A 24,584-nucleotide genomic window follows, 5' to 3' on the forward strand; every position below is an offset into this window, starting at 1 on the left:
CTTCCTTCCTTCCTTCCTTCCTTCCTTCCTTCCTTCCTTCCTTCCTTTTGAGAGAGAAAGAAAAAGAGAGAGGGCACAAGTGAGTGAGGGCAGAAAGAGAGAAGTGGGGCTCACCCAAAGTGGGGCTCTAGTTCACCTGAAGCAGAACTCAAACTCATGAACCGTGAGACCCAGGCCGAAGTCAGGTGCTTAACCAACTAAGTCACCCACGTACCCTCTTCTGAAGCTTTTTAAATTCAACATAATGGAAAAATAAAATAAATGTAACAGAATGTTTCTAAGATTTATCTGTATTGACATGGATAGCTTTGGTACCTTCATTTTTCAGTGATGTATAGTATTTTATTATATAAATATAACTAATTTGTCCATTCTTTTATTAATGGACTTAGAGGCATTTGTTTTTATTTCTTTATTTTTATTTTTTAATGCCTTTTTTGAGAGAGAGAGCGCGCGTGCGCAAGCATGATTGGGGGAGGGGCAGAGAGAGAGAGGGAGACACAGAATCCAAGGCAGGCTCCAGGCTCTGAGCTGTCAGCACAGAGCTCAGCATAGTGTTGGAACTCAACAAACTGTGAGATCATGACCTGAGCCAAAGTTGGACACTTAACCAACTGAGCCACCCAGGCACCCTGAGGCATTTGTTTACATTGACTGTTGGGGTTGACATTTTCCCAATGTATCTTGATACGTTGGTACAAGAATTTCTTTAGGGTATATGCTTAAAGTGGAATTGCTGAGTTCATATATAGACCTGCCTTCAACTATAATACTGCCAAGTTATTCTCTAAAGTATTTGTAGCAATTTATGCCAGTTATTCATGTATGAAAGTTAACATTGCCCCACATTCTTGCCAGTAATTGGTGTAGTTCGTTTAATTTTAGCCATTCTGGTGGGTGGACTGTGGTATCTCATTGTGGTTTTAATTTGTTTCTTTTTTCTGTTTACTTGTAAGGAGTTACCTGTTTAGTTATATTTATTGCTATTCATATTTCCTCTTCTGTGAGTTGCCTTTTCTTGTTTTTTGCTCATTTTTTAGTTGTGTTATTTGCCTTAAAATTTTTTTTTTAATGTTTATTTTTGACAGAGACAGAGACAGAGACAGAGCCTGAGTAGGGGAGGGGCAGAGAGTGAGGGAGACACAGAATCTGAAGCAGGCTCCAGGCTCCAAGCTGACAGCACATAGCCGGAGGCGGGGCTCAAACCCACGAACATGGGAGACCACGACCTGAGCCAAAAATTTTTTTTAAGATTTTATATTTAAGTAATCTCCACACCCAACATGGGGCTCAAACTCACAACCCCAAGATCAAGAGTCACATGCTCTACTGACTGAGCTGTCTTTTACTTTATAGTTTTTATGAAATTTTGTATTATGAAATATGAATCTTTTGCTGGCCATATACCTTGGAATTATCTTCTCTCCAATTTAGCTTTTCATTTTTTTATATTTATGCACAGAGGTTTTACATTTTTTACAGTAAAAATTATAAATCTGACAACTGAAACATAAAATTTATTTAAATTATTTTTATGATTTTGTGTACTTCTTGGCCCATGTCTTTTTTTTTAATTTATTTTATTTTTGGGGTGCCTAGGTGGCTCAGTTGGTTAAGCGTCCAGCTCTTTTTTTTCATGTTTAGCACGCGTGCTAAACACACACACACACACACACACACACACACACACACACACACAGTGGGAGAGGGGCAGAGAGAGAGGGAGACACAGAATCTGAAGCAGGCTCCAGGCTCTAGGCTCCAAGCTCCTGAGTTGTCAGCACAGAGCCTGATGTTGGGCTTGAACCCACAAACTGTGAGATCATGGTCTAAGCTGAAGTCTGGATGCTTAACTGACAGAGCCGCCCAGGTGCCCTAGCGTCCAGCTCTTGATTTTGGCTCAGGTTATGAGCTCACAGTTGTGAGATCAAGCCCCACGTTGCGCTCTGCACTGAGTGTGGAACCTGCTTAAGATTCTCTCTCTCCCTCTGCCCTTCTCCCCTGCTTGCACTGTCTCTCTCAAAGAAATAAAAATAAGTTTTAAAAAAGATTTTTAAGTACTCTCTACACCCAACTTGGGACTTGAACTCACAAACCTGAGATCAAGAGTTGCATGTTCCACCGATTGAGCCAGCCAGACGCCTCCTGGGCCATATGTCTTTTTAAAAACAACTTTATTGAGGGGCACCTGGATGGCTCAGTTGGCTAAGCATCTGACTCTTTTTTTTTTTAATGTTTTTATTTATTTTTGAGACAGAGAGAGACAGAGCACGAGCAGGAGAGGGGCAGAGAAAGAGGGAGACACAGAAGCCGAAGCAGGCTCCAGGCTCTGAGCTGTCAGCACAGAGCCTGACGTGGGGCTTGAACTCACGGACCATGAGATCATGACCTGAGCTGAAGTCGGACGCTTAACCGACTGAGCCACCCAGGCGCCCCACATCTGACTCTTAATTTGGGGTCAGGTCATGATCTCATAGTTTGTGGGTTCGAGCCTCATGTTGGTCTCCATGCTATTAGTGCAGAGCACACTTGGGATTCTTTTCTCCCTGTCTCTCTGCCCATTCCCTACTCACGCTCTTTCTCTCCCTCTCAAAAATAAATAAACTTAAGAAAAACTACAATCTTTATTGAGATATAATTGATATACAGTAAATTGCTTGTTTTAAAATGTGCAGTTTAGGGGCGCCTGGGTGGCGCAGTCGGTTAAGCGTCCGACTTCAGCCAGGTCACGATCTCGCGGTCCGTGAGTTCGAGCCCCGCGTCGGGCTCTGGGCTGATGGCTCAGAGCCTGGAGCCTGTTTCCGATTCTGTGTCTCCCTCTCTCTCTGACCCTCCCCCGTTCATGCTCTGTCTCTCTCTGTCCCCCAAAAAATAAATAAACGTTGAAAAAGAAATTAAAAAAAAAAATAAAATAAAATGTGCAGTTTGATAAGCTTTGCCATATCTAATGGCAAAACACCGGTGAAACCATTACTGTAATCAAGATAATATATCCATCACCCCTAGAAGTTCCTTCCTACCCCGTTGCATTTGTCTGTCTTTTCCTACCATCTTTCATTTTCATCCAACGACTGATCTGCCTTCTCTAGAGATTAGATTCCATTTTTAAGAATTTTATATCATTCTTTTATAAACTATGCTGTGCCTTTGGCTTCTTTTACACAATAATTATTTTGAAATTCATGTTGTGTGGAATTAATATATTGTATTGCTGGGTATTCATTGTATGGGTCTATTATGCTTTGCTCATTCACCTGTTGATAGACATTTAGCATGTTTCTACTTTTTGGCTGTTACAAATAAAGTTGCTGTGAACATTTGTATTTATAAGTCTTTGTGTGGACAAATGCTTTCTCTTTCGACTCTTAAAAAATGAGAACAAACTGAGGGTTGATGGGGGGTGGGAGGGAGGGGAGGGTGGGTAATGGGTATTGAGGAGGGCATCTTTTGGGATGAGCACTGGGTGTTGTATGGAAACCAATTTGACAATAAATTTCATATATTTAAAAAAAACAAACGCTTTCTCTTTTCTCTTAGGTAAATATGTAGGTGGAATGGTTGTATCACATGACAAGTTTTTCAGAGTAGTTGTATCATTTTACATTCCCACCAACAATGTATGGGAGTTCTAGCTTTCTATCTCCTGATCAACATTTGGTGTGATCAGTCTTTTTAATTTTAGCCATTCTAAAATTAGTGGTGCTCTCTGTGGTTCTAATTTACATTTCCCTAATGACTTATTATGTTGAGTATCTTTTCATGTGCTTATTTGCCATTCTTATATCTTTCTTGGTGAAATATTTTTTCAAATCTTTTGACCATTAAAAAAAAGTGGATTGTTTTTTATTGTTGAGTTTTGAGAAGGGTGTGTGTGTGTGTGTGTGTGTGTGTGTGTCTGTCTGTCTGTGTGTCTTTTTTTTCTGGACATAAACCCTTCATGAAATATATTTTTCTTTCTTCCTTTTTTTAAATGTTTATTTTTGAGAGAGAGAGTGGGGAGGGGCATAGAGGGGGGACAGAGGATCCAAAGTGTAGACTGTGCTGAGAGCAGAGAGCCCAGTGTGGGGCTCGAACTTAACAACTGCAAGATCATGACCTGTACTGAAGTCAGACACTTAACCGACCGAGCCCCTCAGGCACCCCTATTCTTTATTTTAATGTTGAAGCTTAGATGGCAGAGAGTGGGCAGAATGGGAATGGTGATTTTTACTTCCAAGGTATACACATTCAGACCCTGAATCACTTGGGACTCTCTGGAGGGAACATCCTTGGCCATGACACAGATTCCATTGTGGTAATGTGGCCATGGGGAAAGCCTAAGGTACTGTCTACCTGCTTATAGGGAGCAAATCACAAGGATGAACTAAGGCAGAACAGCATCGTGGATGTCACACATTCTGGAATAACTGTTGAACTCATGTGAGATACCATCAAGAATTACTAGGATACTGGGTAAGACAGGAATGAAAAGTCCTACATAACTAATGGTGGGCATACAAGCCAGCCAAGCCATGGTTAATTTCTATTAAGTTGAACCCTTCTATAAACACACAGGCTTTTTTTCTTAGGCTTTTCCTTTTATTCTCTTACCAGTATCTCTTGAAGAACACACATTCTTAATTTTGATAAAGTTCAGTTTATCAACTTTCTCTTTTATCTTTTAACATGCTTTTCATGTTACATACAAAGATTTTCCCTATGTTGTCTTCTGTAAGTTTATTTTAGGTTTTACATTTAGATCTATGATCCATTTGTAGCTTATTTTTATATATCCTATGATGGGTGGATGGAAGTTTTTTGTGTTTTTAAATGAATATCCGAATGTTCCGTATTGTTAGTTGAAAAGACTGCTTTCTCTGGGGTGCCTGGGTGGCTCACTTGGTTAAGTGTCTAACTTTGGCTTAGGTTATGATCTCATGTTTTATGAGTTCAAGCCCCATATCAGCCTCTGCACTCACAGCATGGAACCTGCCTGGGATTCTCTGTCTCCTCTCTCTGCCCCTCCCCTGCTTGCAAGCGTGCATACATGCTCTCTTTCTCTCTGAAAATTTAGTATATAAACTTCAGAAAAAGAAAAGACTCCTTTCTCATTGAATTAAAAAATTGCCTTTGCACCTTGTTGAAAATCATTTAGCCATATGTATATAGGTGTATTTCTGGACTGTGTCCTGTTCATTGATCTATTTGTCTACCCTAATGCCATTATTATTATCTTGTGTTGCTTTTTCAAACAGAAAATAGAATATGAAAGCAATATTGCACATAGAGACAGGAAGTAGGTGGTTGTCAGGGGGCTGAAGGGAGGTAGTAATAATAGGGAGTTATTTAATGGGTTCAGTTTCGGTTTTGCAATGTGAAAAGTGTTCGATGCATGGATGTTGGTGATGGTTGCACAATACCATAAATATACTTAATGCCACAGAACTGTATTTTTTTAAATGGCTGAGATGATAAATTTTTTTATCATCTAATGGCTGTTTGTTTTTTTTGTTTTTTTTGTTTTTTGCCATGATTTATTACAAGCACAATGTCTGGGGCAGAATGAATACTCAGTTTCAGTTGACTGATTTAAAAAAAAAAAAAAAAAAAAAGACCCAAAGAGGTTAGCTAGCAAATGATGAGGGTAAGAAGTTTGAATCCACAGCCAAAAGGCATATTATTTCACTCTATTACATAGCTACATCTGAATTGTAATACTTTTCCCCAACATGATAAAGCTTGATTTTAAAATCTCCAGACTTACTAGTATTCTAGGTCAATACTTGTATCAGTAATGACTCACTAAAGTAGAAATGGAGGATATGTGAGTTTATCCTCTTCTTTCTCCCTGTCTTCCTGTTGCAGTTATGTTTCTTGAAAGTTGCTAATCTAAAATCTCAAGACATAAAGTTGGCTCTCTTTTTTGGTATTTTTTAAATTGTAGTGAAGTATGCATAATATAAAATTTACCATTTTAACCATTTTTAAGTACGCATTCAGTGGCATTAAGTATATTCCATTGATCTGAAACCATCACCACGATTTATCTTCAGAACATTTTCATCTTCCCAAACCAAAACTCTGAACCTTTTAGACACTAACTCCCCATTTCTCCCTCTCCCTAGCCTCTAACACCACCCTTCTATTTTCTGTCTCTAAGAATTTGACTATGGTACCATGTATGAGTGGAAACATACATTATTTTCTCTTTGTGATTTGCTTATTTCACTTAGCATAATGGCTTCAAAATTTATCCATGTTGTGGCATGTGTCAAATTCCCTTACTTTTTAAGGCTGAATAATATTCCACTATGTGTTCATACTACAATTTGTTGATTCATTCATCACTTGATGGGTTTGGCTTTTATAAATATGCTGTTATGAACATGGGCACAAATACCTTGTCAAGTCCTTGCTTTTGACTCCTTTGGGTATATATCTGGAAGTGGAACACTGGGTCATATGATAGTTGTTTATTTTTTAAATAATTATTTATTTTGGGGAGCCTGGGTGGCTTACTTGGTTAAGTGTCCGACTTTGGCTCATGTCATGATCTCATGGTTCGTGAGTTAAAGCCCTGAGTCGAGCTCTGTGCTGACAGCTCAGAGCCTGGAGCCTGCTTCAGATTCTATGTCTCCTGCTCTCTGTGCCCTTCTCCAACTCACACACTCTCTCTCTTTTGAAAATAAACATTTAAAAAAGTTTAAAATAATTATTTTGAGAGAAAGAAAGGGTGAGAGTGAGAGCCTGCATGTGGGTGCAGTAGGGAGGAGGGGCACAGAGAGAAAGGAGAGAGAATTCCAAGCAGGCTCTGCACTGTCAGTGCAGAGCCTGATGTGGGACTTGATCCCACAAATCATGAGATCATGATCTGAGCCGAAATCAGGAGTCACATGCTTAACCTCCTGAACCACTCAAGTGCCCCAGGTAGTTGTTTAATTTTTGAGGGACCACCATGCCATTTTCCACAGTGGCTGCACCATTTACATTCCCAGCAGCAACGCACAGGGGGTCCAAATTCTCCATATCCTTGTCAACACTTGGTATTTTCTGGTTTGGTTTGGTTTGGTAATAGCCATCCTAATGGGAATGAAGTGGTTATGTCATTGTGATTTTGATTTACATTTCTTAATTAGTGATGTTAAGCATCTTTTAATGTGCTTTTTGGCCTTCTGTGTATCTTTGGAGAAATGCCTGTTCAAGGCCTTTGCCCATTTTTAATTAGGTTGTTTGGGTTTCGTTGTTGAATTAAAAAAAATTTTTTTTTAATGTTTATTCATTTTTGAGAGAGACAGTGTGAGTGGGGGAGGGGCAGAGAGAGAGGGAGACACAGGATCTAAATCAGGCTTCAGGCTCTGAGCTGTCAGTACAGAGCCCAGTGTGGGGCTTGAACCCACCAACTGTGAGATCATGACCTGAGCCAAAGTTGGACGCTTAACCTACTGAGCCACCCAGGTGCCCTTTGTTGTTGAATTTTAAGGCTTCTTTATATATTCTGTATATCAGTCTTAACAGATATATGATGTGCAAATATTTTCTCCTGTTTTGTGAGTTGCCTTTTTACCATACTGGTAGTGTCTTTTGGTGTACAAAAGTTTTAGATTTTTATATAGTCCAATTTGTCTTGTTTTTACTTTTGTTACCTGTGCTTTTGGTGTCATATTCAAGAAATTATCTTAGATCTGTATTGAGTTAATTTTTGGATATGGTATAGGGTGAATCTAATTCTTTTGTATATGGTTACCTAATTTTCCCAACACTGTTAAGAAGACTGCCCTTTCCCCCATTGAATGGTCTTGGCACCCTTGTGGAAACTCATTGACCGGATATGTATAGGGTTTATTTCTGGGCTTTCTGTCTCATTGGTCTGTATATCTTGTTTTCATGCCAATATACACTGCTTTGATTACTGTAACTTTGTAGTAAATTTTGAAATCAGGAAATGTGAGATTTGCAACTTTATTCTTTTCAAGATTGTTTCAGCAATTCTTGGTCCCTTGAGATTCCATAATTTTAGTATGGATTCTTCTATTTCTGGGAAAAAAAGTCATTAGGATTTTGATAGGGATTGCATAGAATCTGTAGATTGCTTTGGGTAATATTGATATCTTAACAATAGTAAGTCTTCCAATTTATGAACATTTCCATGTTATGTCTTTCCATTTATTTGTGTCTTCTGTCATTTCTTTCAGCAGAGTTTTATAATTTTCAGTGTGCTTGTCTTTCCCTTCCTTGGTTAAGTTTATTCCTATTTCTTTGATATTATTGTAAATGGACTAGTTAACTTCTTTTTCAGTTATGTCATTGTTAGTGTATAAAATCAACTGATTTTTGTGTGTTGATTTTGTATCCTGCAAGTTTGCTCAATTTGATTATTCAAATTTATTATTATTTTTTTAATGTGGAATCTTTAGCACTTTCTACATGTACAATCATGTTGTTTACAAAACATTGAAACTTTTACTTTCTCTCCAGTTTGGTTGCCTTTTGTTTCTTTTTCTTGCCTAATTGCTCTTACTGTGACTTCCAGTACTATGTTGAATAGAAGAGGTGACAATAGGCATCTTTTTTCCTGATCTTAAAGGAAACGCTTTCAGTCTTTCACCATTGAGTATAATGTTAGCTGTGGGTTTTCATCTATTATTGGTGTATATTATGTTGAGATAGTTTTTTTCTTTTTTATTCAAACATTTTTTTAATGTTTACTTATTTTTGAGGGAGAGACAGAGTGTGAATGGGGGAGGAGCAGAGAGAGGGGCAGACACAGAATTCAAAGCAGGCTCCAGGCTCCGAGCTTTCAGCCCAGAGACTGATGCGGGGCTTGAATTCATGAACCTTGAGTTCATGACCTGAGCTGAAGTCAGATGTTCAACTGACTGAGCCAACCAGGCGCACCGAGATAGTTTTCTTCTGTTCCTTGTTGATTATTTTTTATCATGAAAAGTTCTTGAATTTTTCAGACACCTTTTCTGCATTAGTTGAAATGATCTTGTGAAGTTTTTTCCCCTTTATTCTATTAATGTAGTTTTTACATTGATTTTCATATGCTGAACCATCCTTGCATTCCAGGAATAAATCCCATTTGGTCATGGTATCTAATCCATTTTAATATGCCATTGAATTTAGATTGGTAGTATTTTGCTGATTTTTTTTTTTTTTTTAAATTTAAGAGAGAGCCTGCATGCAAGGGTAGGAGAGGGGCAGAGAGATAGAATCCCAAGCAGGATCCACACAGTCAGCTCAGAGCCTGACGTGGGGTTCAAGCTCATGACCCTGGGTTCATGACAAGAGTCGGACACTTAACCAACTAAGCCACCCTGGTGCCCCAATGAATTTTTTATCAGTGCTTATAAGGGATATTGATCTGTAGTTTTCCTACTTGTAGTCTTTCTTTGGCTTTGGTATCAGAATAGTGCTGGCCATATAGAATGAGTTAGAAGTATTTTGTCCTCTTTGATTTTTTGAAAGATTGAAGTTAACTGTTGGAGCTATTCCCATCCAAGCTCTCTTCCTTACTGTTATTGATAATTCAGATGAAGATACCTTATAAGATGCTGTAGTAACTTAAGATTACCTCATAAAAGAAATATATGAAAATTTTATTCAACTTCACCAGTAATGAAAGGATTGTTAAATTGAATAAACAAAATAATTGTATTTCCCCTATCCAGTTGACCCTCAAAAAATCATATTTAGATTGTAATATACAATAATTGTGACAACTCCCAATCTGTCACTGTCTAACACTAATAATAGGAATGTAAATTGGAACAAATTTTCTGGAGCAGAATTTGGCACAATGTAAAGCTTTAAAAATTATGCATCTTTTGACCTAGCAATCCCATTTATAGGATATTATCCTAAGAAAATTGTCATGAAGAATACATGCAAGAAGTTAGAGGAATGCCTTCAACATTATGTGTAACAGTACAAAGTTAAAAACTATAATGTCCAGAAAAAGAGAATTGGGTAATAAATTGTGATACATACACAAGCCTGTGCAACTATAACATACTGATGTTGGGGAAAATGTTACAAAATAATGTATAGTATGACTCCATTAAAATGTTTCTATTTAGGCATTAAAACCCCCTCAGATTTAATATTACCTGTTAACAGTGGTCTGTTTCTGGGTGGTGGTAGTGTGGATTCTTGATATTATTTCTACTTCTCCATCTCTCTATTTTTTAAACAGTAAATGATACTAGTTTTAGGACAACACAGGAAAAGGTATTCTGTTAGAATTGAAAATGGTGCTTGCCTCAGCAGCACATACACTACAATTGAAAATGAAATGAAGCAAGAAACCATAGTTAAATCTTATGACAGAATCAGTATCTAAAAATAATCTGGGTAGGCTGGGATGATGGACTGAATCCAATGAAATTTAATCAGGATGGATGAATTAGGTAGATAAGATAGAGTAATAAGTAAGTCATATTTCTGGGTTTGAAAAACCAACTATACTCAATATGGAAAGTGTGAAGTGGAGCCTGATAGCAACGTATGTAAAAGACTTAAAGGTTTTAGTTGACTCTACCCGCTTTTTCTGTGTGAGCAGCCAGCCATTTTCCTCCCCTTCCATTTCATCTCACACCCAGCTTAGTCTCTTCGTGGGAAACCTCCAGTGTTTCCTCACCAAGTGACGTTAAGTCTTGTCACCATTTGCCCCCATCTGTTCTAGTCATCTTTTCTGACTGTTCAAGTTGCTGTCTATTTGGAGTCCTCCTGTTCCTCTCCCTTTTGCTTTTTCAAACTTGAGCCATACTTCAGAAATCAGACTTAGTCTTGTTGGAAGCCTGTCTGTCATAGTGCGATCACATTTTACTCAAATTTATTTTAATTCTGGGAATTTCTTATGTTGAGAAATTAAAATCAATAAGGTTTCTCGCTTTATGTGCAAAATTTGAAATAATGCATATCTCTTCTGTTAAAAGTGACATAATTTCCTTTTGCCTTGGGACATGCAGCCTTAACAGTAAATACCTTTTTTCATTTCTTTGTGAGCCACCAGCATTCTAAAGTGTGGGGCATTAATTAGCATCACTGCCGCAAAACCTTCCCAGAAGCAGTCACTTTAATGATACTACAAAATACTAAAGACAGTGCTTAGGGGAAAAAAGGAATTTAAAAGCAACTTAAAGGGGCACCTGGGTGGCTCAGTTGGCTAATAAGCAGTTGACTCTAGGTTTGGGCTCAGTTTATGATCTCACGGTTCATGAGTTTGAGCCCCAGGTCATGCTCTGTGCCCACAGCACATAACGTGCTTGGGATTCCCTCCCTCTCTCCCTCCTTGTCTCTCTCAAAAATAAATAAACTTGGGGGCGCCTGGGTGGCGCAGTCGGTCAAGCGTCCGACTTCGGCCAGGTCACGATCTCGCGGTCCGTGAGTTCGAGCCCCGCGTCGGGCTCTGGGCTGATGGCTCAGAGCCTGGAGCCTGTTTCCGATTCTGTGTCTCCCTCTCTCTCTGCCCCTCCCCCGTTCATGCTCTGTCTCTCTCTGTCCCAAAAATAAATAAACATTGAAAAAAAAAATTAAAAATAAATAAATAAATAAATAAATAAATAAACTTAAAAAAATGAAAGCACACTTAAAATAGTTGTAGAATTGTGCATTCTGAGAAGACATGCAGCAAAGTGTTGAAGTGTGGGCTCTGGAGCCAGGTACCTCTGAATTCAAATTTAAATCCTGAATCCTGCACTTAGCTAGTGGGTGACTTTGGGCAGACAACTTAATCTGTGTCTCTGCTTTCTTATGTGTGTATGTACGTACATTTATTTATTCGTTTTGAGAGTGAGACTGAGCGAGCAGAGGAGGAACAGGCAGAAAGAGGGAATGAGAGAATCCCAAGCAGGCTCCGCACTGTCAGCGCAGAGCCTGATGCGGGGCTCAGACCCATAAACAAGATCATGATCTGAGCCGAAATCAAGAGTCAGATGCTTAACTGACTGAGCCACCCAGGTGCCCCTCTTTGTTTCCTCACTTTAAAAAAAAAAAAAAAAAAAAAAAAGGAAAAGATTTTATTTTTAAGTAATCTCTATACCCATTGTGGGGCTCAAACTTGCATGCTCTATCGACTGAGTCAACAAGGCACCCTTTTGTTTCTTCAGTTTTAAAATGGGCTGGGGACACCTGGGTGGTTCAGTTGGTTAAGCATCTGACATTGGCTCAGGTCATGATCTTACAGTTCATGAGTTTGAGCCCCACATCAGGCTCTCTGCTGTCAGCACAGATCTTCTGTCCCCCACTCTCTCTACCCCAACCCCATGTGCACACGCTGTCAATAAATAAATAAATAAAAATAAAAATAAAATAAAGCTTAAAAAAGAATAAATAAAATGGGCTGATGATAGGGGCACCTAGGGGACTAAGTCGTTTAAGTGTCTGACTTTGGCTCAGGTCATGATCTCATGGTTCATGAGTTTGAGCCCCGCATCAAGTTCTGCACTGGTGGTGCAGAGCCTGCTTGCAATTCTCTCTTCTCCCTCTCTCTCTCTGCCCCTTCCCCACTTGCATGCGTGCTGTCTCTCTTCTCTCTTTCTCTCACTCTCTCTCTCTCAAAAGGAATAAATAAACTTAAAAAAAAAGGGGGGGCTGTTGTAAATTGTGTTAGTAGCATGGAAAACTCCTAGGAGAATACATAGCTAATACTGTGTGCTCAAAAATACTATGAGAATTCCATTGGGAATATTTCTATTAAAGAAAATAGTCTTAAACCACTTGAGGTTTAAATTGCAGTACATCCCTGCATAAAATATGACTATTTTGTAAGAAATGCTCCCTCTTTGGGGCATCTGACTGGCTTAATTGCAAGAGCATGTGACTCTTGATCTCGGGGTCGTGAATTTGAGCATGTTGGGCGTAGAGATTACTTTAAATAAATAAACTTGAGAAAATGCTCCCTTTTAGATAGTTTCTCGGAAAATAGGATGTGCCAGTCTCTTTGAAACCATGTAGTGAGGAATGTAGATAGAATTCAGATGAAGGGAGATTTTTTCCCTCTTCATTGTAAGCATAATAATTGTTCACTAAAGAAAATTTGAGTGTGGCTGGGTGACTCGGTTGAGCATCCAACTCTTGATTTCAGCTTAGGTCATGATCCCAGAGTCATGGGATCAAGCCCCAGTCAGGCTTTGTGCTGAGCATGGAGCCTTCTTGAAATTCTCTTCTCTGTCTTCCCTCTCCCCTGCTTGTGACTGCACTCTTTCCAAAATAAAAATTAAAAAAAAAAAAAAGTTAAAAAAAAAGAAACTTGGGGGTGCCTGTGTGGTTCATTTGGTTAAGCATCCCACTCTTGGTTTTGACTCAGGTCATGATCTCCCAGCTTTGTGGGTTTGAGCCCCTCATCCCTCGTAGAATTCTCTCTCTCCCTCTTTCTCTGCCCACCTCCACCCCCAATTTGTACTGTGTCTCTCAAAATAAGTAAATAAACTTTAAAAATAAAATAAAATAATTTTAAAAAGAAATTTGGGAAGTTCAGAAAAAATGAAAACAACAAAAATATTGTTCATAATGCTACTACTGTCCCAGTGCTAACCATATTAGCATTTTAGTTGAGTTCCTTCTAAGTTTTCCCCTGTGCATTATTATTTTTTTTTAATATACATATATGTTGTGATTATAGCATACAGAACTGGAGGGTATTTAGCCTGGAGAAGTAAACTATTGTAGAAGTCCAGATGAGTCCATAGTAAACTATGTTGGGGGCCTGGTCAGGGTCACTAGCTATAGAAGTAAAGCATAGAGGTAGGAAAAAAAAGTATTTCTGAGGTTGAATCAACAAACTGTGGAGTGGTGATTTAGTTTTTTAGCTCCGGCTCCTGAAAAGAGGCAGATGGAACATAGGAGGAAGAGCATATCTGCTGGGGAAGATGTTTGTTTTGGACATGTTGAGTTTGCGATTTGAGTAGGACATTCAGATGGAAATGTCTAATAGGCAGTTGAGGTTTTTAACAAAGACTTGAGAGGTAATCTGCCTGGGATATGCATGAGAGCACCCCAGTAAGAGTGTTTAAAATCATCAAAGATGGTGCCTATAGAGATGCACGTGTATCTGACCTCTCAGTACACCTTTCTGTTTAAGGGCAGGAGTAGAATTTCCATCCTTACTACTCAGCACAGTATTACCACATAGTAGGTGTTTGTGGAATAAATGAGTTTATTGAAACAGAGAGGGGACATTAATTTGGTCTCTGTAGAATCCTAATGAGCTTGAGGAAGTGATATTTATTATTTATTTTCCCTTTCTCTTTCAGTTTTCTTGGTGTCTAAAATAAAATTTCTAAGGAGAAATAAGACCTATTTTTCTTTACTGCTTCTGATGGAATTTTGTTTACATGAGATACTTAAATATTTGGATGGCTGTAATTCAGCTTAATCTTGAATTTTTTTAAAAAGGTGATTGTGAGAAAGATTGTTTCAGTGAATCTTCAAATGCTCAGAGTATGTCATAGTGGATAATGTTAAGATCTATTTAATTGGACTAACACATAAGGATGAAAAGATTTAGGAATATAAAAATATATAAATCAGTATAGGGCAAGCTATAAACATAAATATCCATGGGGTATTGAATCTTTGAAATTGTGTAGCTTGTGGAAGTCTTCATGAAATGTGTCATAAGATACTAGATTGGTGGCAGGAGCATTCTTAGTGGGAAGGTGGACTGGAAAGACCCACTTCATCTGTATGCATTCAACCCTTCTCTTTGTATACTTTAGGCAGCAGTTGGTTAATTTGCATGTGTGGTTTCAACTGTCACACTGTTGACTCATTCTGAAAGCTCCATGAGGATAGGCGTCCATGTCTTTTTCCCCCAGTACCTAACAGTGTAGGTTAGAGTAAGCTATCGGTAAATATTTGTCCAGTGAATAAAATGATGAATGGATTAGCAAACATTTAGTGAGACTTGAGAATGTTCTATGGGGGTGGGAGTGGGTGGAGAATTGTTAGTCCTGTAAAGATTGAAAACACATAATATCTGACCTCAGGGAGCATAAAATCTGGTATTGAGTATAAATTTATCAAGCTCTCTGGTTTAACCAATGCAGACAATTAAGTAATTTGCTGACCTGAAACAGACTTTGTTTGTAACATAGATTTTAATAAATTTCTTAAGAGAGATTATGTGAATTTTTATTTATATAACAGATAATCACATAATCTCCATTCTTTTTGTGTACTCATTTAGCTGCAAAAAGGATTGTTGTGGGCTCAGTTTTAAGAACCTTTGATATTATTAAGTTTTTATTTTATTAAAATTTGGGATTTCTTTTAAATATATATTTTTAATGTTTATTTATTTTTGAGAGACAGAGACTAAACAGGGGAGAGGTGGAGAGAGAGGGAGACACCGAATCCGAAGCAGGCTCCAGGCTCCAGGCTCCGGGCTGTCACCACACAGCCTGATGCAGGGCTCGAACCCATGAACTGTGAGATCATGACCTGAGCTGAAGTTGGACGCTCAACTGACTGAGCCACCCAGGCGCCCCTAAAATTTGGGATTTGATTAAATGAGGACATAATGCTCCTCTGAAAATACAGAAGGAGCTCATATCTAAACTGTGATAAAGAAGCAAGATACCTAATTGAATTGGTGTGCTAAAACAACTGGCTTGATCACTCAAGTATGCAAAGACCAGATAATCCAATGTGTTAGCTAAGAGTTTTACTATATATGGTATAATTGTTTATGATGTATTTCCTTGTAAGTTTTGTTTTTTTTTAAGCAATCAAGACTAGTCAGTTCTTAATTATCAGAACTGATATAAGGCCTTTTTAGAAACTGAAGCTGCAAAAAATCCAGTGGAATCCTGTAGTGCTACTATAACTATTTGTGGTTCTTCACGCAGAAAAATTAAAGTGAAGACAGGAAGTTAGGACTTTTTGAAGAAATTATACTGGGGGTAATGAATTCAAATCATATGTAATTCGCTCAAGATAAAGCTACCCTTTGAAAATAAGACACTGGTCCAGTCAGAATGTGTATTCTGAGGGAAAAAACTTGTATGCTGCTTATGCATAATTCAAGTGGTAACCTAACTAGATATATCAGTTGAGCATAAGCAAAACCTAAGCAGTTGTTGGAAGGAAGATATATATATATTAATAGAAGAGAGCACAACCCTGTGGAACTTAGAGTCCCCAAGCAAGAATTTTGCAGTGATTTTCTAGCATTGTCCAGAGAGAACATAAGCCAGCTTTCCACCATCATTTTAACAAATTCTTCGTGTTGGACACATGTAATTTATTAGGCTTGATTGTAGTTCCATTTTCCTTTGTTTTAGATTTCATACTTACCAGATACACCCTCTTAGGTAACCACGCTATGGGTAAGGCATTACTCTGGGTGGTAATATGACTGTCTCCTATTATAAACAAATAAATTGGCATTTGGCCTATATGTGGATTTTTAAAAAATAAACTTCATTGAAAATAAAAATATAACATCATTCTTTCATAAATTGGTTGGTGTAAATTAAGCCTAATCAGTTCTGTGTGTGCAGAGAAAAATGGATTTTTAGAGCTATAGAGCTGAGGGCCATACTCAGGAATAAATGTCTTCTTGTAGAAGGCAGGAACCATAGTCCTATTCTCATATACCCAGTGCTTACTACTGGCTGGTGCTCAATTTAATCTATTAATGAAACTCATTATTGAATTTCAGAGATCATAACTCCAGACTTCTAGTGAGAATAACTATAGAGATTTTATGGCTTTACCTTTAGATTTATTCTCATGTCAAAAGAGCAGTTCTGGCTTTTCTTTAATTCAGCAGAAACAATTCATTAAATGATGAAAATAGAGTCTTCTCGGGGTTCCTGGGTGGCTCAGTCAGTTGAATATCCAACTCTTGATTTTAGCTCAGGTCATGATCTCACAGTTCATGGGATCGAGCCCTGCATCATGCAATTTGTTGAGAGTGCGGAGCCTGTTTGGGATTCTCTTTCTCCCTCTCTGTCTGCCCCTTCCTTGCTCATACTCTGTTTCTCTCAGAGTAAGTAAGCAAACATTTAAAAAAAGAGAGAGAATAGAATCCTGTAAACAAATGAGAGGCTAAAAAGGCAAATAAAAGGTGTGTGCATTTGTTAGAAAAAAGGGGAGTGACAGTATTTGAGAACAAAGACAGTCTGTTTCATTGTTTTTATTTCTTAAATAATTAATACTCTAATTTTATTTTTTAGACCTTATTGCAGTACGCAAGCAACAAGAATGCCTCAGAACATATGGTGTATCTTCTGGAGGTATATCGACTTGCCATCCAAAGCTTTGCCAGTGCACGCCCATATTTAACTACTGAATGTGAAGATGTCCTGTTAGTGCTTGGCAGATTAGTACTGTAAGTTTAAGTACTTAAGTCACTGTTAAAATTGAGTACTTCTGGTTGTAATGTTTGCTTGACTTTTCTTTACTATGAAATCACATTATTCAGAGCACCATTAAAGCCATACCTTTGAATGAAATTTCCTTTGCTCTGAGCCTTCATACTCTGGTTCCCAGGAAATAAAGTGCAAGCAAAGCTCCAGCCAAACAACGTAATCTTTAAATGCCTCCAGAGTCTCTTCTACTCAGGCTTAGCATCCAAGAATAATACATTTTCTCTCTGTTCTTAGGTATAGATCAATTTAAGTGACAGTATCTGGAAACTGTAGTGGTCTTTGAGGATCACTTTGTGGAGAAATACTCTGAAATTCTACAATTCAATTACATTATTTGAACCAAGAATAATTTTATTAGCGGACAATATCAGGATATAGTATAAGATTACTACCCTGAGTCCATGATAATTTAGCTGTTGTTTTAATATTTGGCTGTTGTAGTAACAGATAAAATTACACCTTTAATGCAGTTTTCATCTGCAAATTGAAAAGGTACAACTATTCAGTTTTTAGATTGGTTTAGCTTACAGATTGTTTGGAAGGATTCTAGTCTGGGTAGTCTTGATTTGTTAAAGACAAAGAATTGGCCTTGTCAATATTTCTGCTTCCTCTGCAAGTGACAAGAATCTATATAGATGACAGTTACAATATTTATCTCTTTATCAGCTGCATTGACAATATTTTCCTCCTATTTTTGTCTTCAGGAATCAGAATGGTTCCTATTTGTGTGCCCTCCCCACATCCTAATAAAACTAAATAAAACTGCTTGCAATATGGTTTCTAAAAGGAATATATTATTACCGACTTCTAAAGCCACAATGTAATTATAAAGATGCCTGGTTTTTCTTTATTCTCTTTTTTAAAGTTGAAAAGCCAATATAACAGTGTTGAAGAAAATTTTGAAGAGTGAGAAACAAATTTCAAATAATCTAAACAAATGTAAAATGTATATTCAGTATCACTGTTGTACTGTATTTGATTATGCTTATAACTACTATAACCACCTTTGTATATTGACTTCATTATTTTACATTATAGGAGCTGTTTTGAATTATTGCTTTCAGTGTCTGAAAGTGAACTACCATGTGAAGTCTGGGTACTCTTCCTTCAGTCTCTACAGGTGAGTTGATTTGGGCTCAAAAAAGTTCTCTGTTTAGATATCCAAGACACTTAGTTAATTCCTCCCAGCAAATAAAATTGAAAACTTGGAAGAAAAACAAGTATACTGTATATTAATTTCATGAAATTTTGAGAAAGATGCCTTCCAAATGAAGGGGGTGTGTTAAAAATTGTTTTATTTTTTCATTTGGTTTTGTTAGCCATTATATAGCTTAGGAATCAACATAGAAGTTTTCATTATTCAAAAACAAAGTTTTAGACAGAAAAAAGCTGTTAAAAATGTAAAGTTGTATATGGTTGGTTATAAGGTAGCAATATTTGGATCATTCTTTGTACACTTATCTAGTAATTTCCCTCTAACATTAGGGATTATGTCTAGCAGTATAAGTCTCTCAAACAGCCAAAATAGTCATCATAGATTCTGTTCATGCATTTTGTTTGCAGAAGAGCTCCATTGGCTCTCATATTGGCTTGATTATCCACTTTCATAAAAGGTGAGCAGCACATCAGAAAGTAACGAGTTGTGGAGGAGATAATAGGATAGGAGGAAAAGCAAGTAAAATGCCAGTAACAGGAGGCAAATTTGCCTGTTACTGACAGAGACCGAAAAACTATTTAAAAAAAAATAGTTTGTTATCACTATGTACTAAATACTGCTCTACATTGTTTTGTGTGTTTTGTGTCTTTTAATGTGTTTTGTGTCTTTTAATCAAATTACAAGCCTATAATGTAGTGATCATTTGAATCCCCATTTACAAATAGGAAGACTAGGCATGGAGAGTGTTGATTAGCTTACCCAAAGTTACACCCAGATTTATATCCAGAGCTTGTTTTGCTAACTGCTTCCTCGAGGACATAACTCTGTAGTAGCCCAGACCTGTTTCATGTAGGCACAGTAAATATTTAGATGTTAACAGACATACTTCTTTATCTGGCAGTTTCTTTCTTCTGGAGTGTATAATTCAAAATGAAATGATAACAGTGTTAATCTTTTTCTTTTTGGGGAAAAGAGGATTTTTTTCCTCATGTCTTTGGCCTGTTTTAATCCCTATAACATGGTCCTAATTCCTCAAATATTCATATGGGTGCTAAAATCATCTCTCATACATAACACACTGATTTTGTTATGCTGTGTTTTGAGGCTTGCCAGTAGTTTTGTCCTGGCATACAACAGTCTAGAAGGGCAAATCTCTCTATTCTTGTTAAGGCTATTACTATTATTTATATTAGTATCCTTTGCAGAGAGAATACTGTCCTGTTTCTTCATTCTTTTCTTAGATTGTATGCCTGCACAAAATATTTGCCTTTCCCCTACACCTGTGTAACTTTTTCCAGTATTTATCATACAGGATATATTTTTGAATATGTGTTCAATAAAATAAATGTAGTAGAGGTACAGATAAATGTAAGACGTGGTCCCTGTTGCACACTAAAAGGTAAAACCCTGAAGTTTTCTTATTTTAGTGATAAATGAACAAGACAGTAGATAGTTTTGAGGAAACTTTTGGTAAGAGAACAGTTGTTATCAGAGCATGCCACAAGTAGAACACGCTCATTCCCTATTTTCAGCTTGTGTAACCCTTCCATGTCTTTTGCCTATGTGAATATGAAAATACATCCTGAAATGAATTTTCTAATAAACAAAACCGCAATCCTGTTTTTTGCAACTTTTTTTTTAAGTTTATTTATTTTGAGGGAGAGAATGAGCAGGGGAGGGGTAGAGATGAAGGGAGACAATGAATAAGAGCAAACACATTAAAATTTCAGAATATGGGAACAACCAATAATCCTCACTAGTAATAGTGGACATTGGAGACATATACTTAATCATTTATGTCAAGTTAAATTTCTGACTCCTTTCTCCTGACCCTTTGTGTACATAAATATTTTAAAGAACAAACTATTGGCAATTATATTTCGTTTTCCGAGGAGATAGAATGATAGCTGATAACCTAGACTTTCCATGACATTTTATATAGAGCCACTTTTCTTTCTTTTTTTTTTTTTTTTAATTTTTTTTTTCAACGTTTATTTATTTTTGGGACAGAGAGAGACACAGCATGAACGGGGGAGGGGCAGAGAGAGAGGGAGACACAGAATCGGAAACAGGCTCCAGGCTCTGAGCCATCAGCCCAGAGCCCGACGCGGGGCTCGAACCCACGGACCGCGAGATCGTGACCTGGCTGAAGTCGGACGCTTAACCGACTGTGCCACCCAGGCGCCCCTATAGAGCCACTTTTCATTTAAAAAGTCTTTTGAGGGGCACCTGGGTGGCTCAGTCGGTTAAGCGTCCAACTTCGGCTCAGGTCATGATCTTGTGGTCCGTGAGTTTGAGCCCCGCATCAGGCTCTGTGCTGACAGCTCAGAGCCTGGAGCCTGCTTCAGATTCTGTGTCTCCCTCTCTCTCTGACCCTCCCCCATTCATGCTCTGTCTCTCTCTGTCTCAAAAATAAATAAACATTAAAAAAATAATAATAAAAAAATGTCTTTTGATAGAAGAATTTAAACAATGAAAAAATTTATCAGTTGGCATCATTAAATTAATATTTCTATTAGGAATACATTGCCTTTGTGAATACCATGGAACCCTTTATTTATTAAAAAAGTTTTTTTTAATGTTTACTTTTGAGAGAGAGAGTGTGCAAGGCAGGGCAGGGGCAGGAAGAGAGGGAGATAGAGGATCTGAAGCAGGCTGTTTGCTGACAGAAGAGAACCCGATTGTGGGGCTCGAACTCACAAACCGCGAGATCATGACCTGAGCTGAAGTCTGGCGCTTAACTAACTGGGCCATCAAAGTGCCTTGTGAATACTGTGGAATCTTTTAAAAGAAAGGTATTAAGTAGCCTTAAAATAATTTAGTAATTGGACAGTTGGGTGGCTCAGTCTGTTAAGTCTCCAACTTCAGGTCATGATTTCATGGTTCATGAGTCTCATAGTTTGTGAGTTCAAGCCCTGCATCGGGCTCTGTGCTGAAAGCTCAGCCTGCTTCAGATTCTGTGTCTCCCTCTCTCTCTGCCCTTCCTGGCTCCCACTTGTCTGTCTCTTTCTCAAAAATAAATAAACATTAAAAATTTTTTTTTAAATAAAATTATTAATGTGAGGTTGTAAATTGAATTATGGTCATAATTTTACCTAAGGAGAATTTAGGAAAACATTTTATTTTATTTTTAAGTTTATTTTGAGAGAGAGAGTGTGTGTGAGCATGGGAGGGAAAGAGAAGGAGAGAGAATCTCAAGCAGGCTCTGTGCTGTCAGCACAGAGCCCGACACGGGGCTTGAACCCACAAACCATGAGATCATGACCTGAGCTGAAACGAAGAGTCACTTAACCAACCAAGCCCCCCAGAAACCCCTAGGAAAACATTTTAAAGGTGCTCTTTAGTGAAAATACCCTACTTTCTTTTCTTTTCTTTTTTTTTTTAAGTTTATTTTGAGAGAGAGAGAAGTTGGGGGGCAGAGAGAGGGAGGGGGAGAGAGAGAATTCCAAGCAGGCTCTGTACTGTCAGCAAGGAACCTGACACAGGGCTCGAATTCACCAACTGTGAGATTATGATCTGAGCTGAAACCAAGAGCCAGACTTTCAAATGACTGAGCCACCCAGGCGCCCCTCTAGTTTCACTTTTAAAAATAAACAGAGCTTTGAGGGTGGTTTTTTTTCCTGCTTATTTCTCTTTTGGAAATCTAAGTTCCTTTCATAGACATTCAGATACATTGAAAAGGCAAAAAATACATTTTATATTGCTTATTAGTCTGTTTTCTGGATATGCTGTTTTTTGTTTTAGGAGTCACATGATGCATTATTGGAATTTGGGAATAATAACCTACAAATATTGGTTCATGTTACCAAGGAAGGAGTGTGGAAAAACCCAGTTCTTCTTAAAATTCTGTCTCAACAGCCAGTAGAAACAGAAGAAGGTAAGCCATAAAACTTTACTGACTATATTGAAGGAAGACTTAGATCTAAGAGAATTAGAATTCATTTATGGCTTAAAATTTTGTAAATATCACCTGTGTATCCCTACCCAGTCTGTTCTCCTTTGAATAGTAAAAACTAACCGTTAGCATTTAATGTCTTCCTAGTCTTTAGTATATGGTAGAGCTTTGCTCGTGTTTTGTTCACTGGTTACTACAACTAAGGACCATGGAAAAATTGCTTTTTTATTTTAAACTTATGAAATAATTGGAATTTAGCATTTTGTAGAGAAATGCAAAGAATGAAAATTTTATTTACAAAATTGTCAGTTTAACACCAGAAGATTTATGGAATTGAGTTGGTATTTGCATTTTAGACACAAAAAGTTATTTCATTTGGTACCACGACCAATTGTGATTTCATTTGCTTTAAGTTTGTAGAAAATTAAAAGGATCACATTCTGTTAAGTATGTTTCAGGAATAAAAATGAGCTTCAGAAGAGTTTTTATTTATACTTTTGGTATATCTTTAACTTAGGTCTTGAACAGACCATTTGAATGTTGATGCCTTAAAATATCCTAGTTAGCTTATTCATTCACCAAGTTTGACAGCCTCCTGTAGACATGCTGTTTGGGTTTTCCGTATAGTGAGAAGATTGGCAAGGAGGGTACTTAGAGTTTTCTCTTGATCCCTTTCCTCTGCTAATTCTCCTGCTTATTAGTCACATTGACAAAAGAGGAAAAGAATAAAGGAAAGAGCTGTTAAATAGAAAAGAGGTTGGTTTTTTTGTTTTCTGTTCAGGTTCCCAGTATATGTCATCCCATTTGTGGATATAGGCAAATGGAGGCTAAAATATCACCTTTCTTATTAATATAAGTTGCTTAGAGGATAGAGCCAAATAGTTTCAGAAGAATCCCAGAATTAGGCAGATCCCAGTCCAGATAAAGTCTGACTAGGGCAGAGAAGAGCACTTATTCTGTTACTCTCTAGAGGCAGGCCTAAGCTCAACAGGAAGAAGGCTAGAGTAGCATTAAATGTCCCCACTTTATTTTCCCTTGATGTACGAGTCAAATACATCACCCCACCTCAGGAGTTAACAGTACTTAATTTCTTTTCACATAGAAAAAAATCAGGAGATGGAAAGAAGCACTGTTCACCTAACATCTTGTGGTATCCTATCTATTCAGTAAAGATGAAGTGCCAACTATCTGTAAGACTGTGCACAGAACAGTGACATGTCTAAGGAATTATTCTGTGAACTAGCATATAAATGGTGGGCAGCCTATATAGTCTGCCTGCTTTCTCAGTTGGCCCTGACTCTAATTTCAGGTCAGAAGATTAGAAAGCTTTCTTTAGGGGAGCCTGGGGGGCTCAGTCAGTTAAGCAGCCGACTCTTGGTTTTGGTTAAGGTCATGCTCTCATGGTTTGTGAGTTTGAGCCCCACATCGGCCCCTGCGCTGACAGTGTGGATGGAGCCTGCTGGATCCTCTGTCTCCCTCTCTCTGCCCCTCCCCTGCTCGTGCTCGTGTGCACACGTGCATGTGCCCAAAAATAAACATTACAGAAATTAAAGAAAGCTTCTTTTATAGCCCCACTGCCCTTTGTAGCCCAGGTATTAACATATATTTGAAATTAGAAAGCAGTGATTATCCTCTCGTTGATTCTCTTCTGTTCAATGATGTAGTCATCAGAAGCATAAAAGTACACATTTTAAGCCTCCAAGGAACTCAATAAATGCTTTTCAGTTTATTTTTGTGGATTTAAAAAAAAGATCTGTCAGGGTTTTGTTTTTCCTGCCTTGAATTCTTGAATTTTGTGACCTCCCCCCCCCCCGCCCCCCGCCCAAAGTTTATTACTGAAGTATGTAATGAGTATCGGTTGTTGGCACTTCTGCCTGGCATAATCAGCAGGGAAATAGCAGGTTCTCCCACCCAGATTCCAGCCCAGGTACTGAAGGCCTTTCCACCCCAGGCTACCCCAGCCAGGCATACCCACAGATGATGGGGATGGCAAGACCAAGCCCAGCTAAGGTCTCACTCGTAGTTTCCATCCTGAGCTCCAGGAGTCACAAAACTACCCCTCCTCACGGTGGCAATGGCAGCAGCCACCTGGATCCAGGTAACCTACAGACTAGGAGACCTCAGCTACCATCAGTGGGGAGCCCCCACTACCATAATGGAGAGATTCCATCTACAA

At 38.0% G+C, this 24,584-nt stretch overlaps 1 protein-coding gene across 1 annotated transcript in view; it reads left to right on the forward strand.

The window, feature by feature from the left end:
• The window catches only part of RLF (RLF zinc finger), an 86,653-nt gene that overhangs the window by 16,480 nt on the left and 45,589 nt on the right, over positions 1 to 24,584 (forward strand). Inside the window, exons 2-4 of the mRNA XM_040469776.1 lie at positions 17,163 to 17,317; positions 18,396 to 18,477; positions 22,258 to 22,390. Coding sequence (XP_040325710.1) covers positions 17,163 to 17,317; positions 18,396 to 18,477; positions 22,258 to 22,390 — 370 coding nt within the window. The remainder of the gene's footprint in view (positions 1 to 17,162; positions 17,318 to 18,395; positions 18,478 to 22,257; positions 22,391 to 24,584) is intronic.

The sequence above is a fragment of the Herpailurus yagouaroundi genome, unplaced genomic scaffold (genome assembly GCF_014898765.1).
Source record: "Herpailurus yagouaroundi ecotype Mexico unplaced genomic scaffold, PumYag 77, whole genome shotgun sequence".
NCBI lineage: Eukaryota > Metazoa > Chordata > Mammalia > Carnivora > Felidae > Herpailurus > Herpailurus yagouaroundi.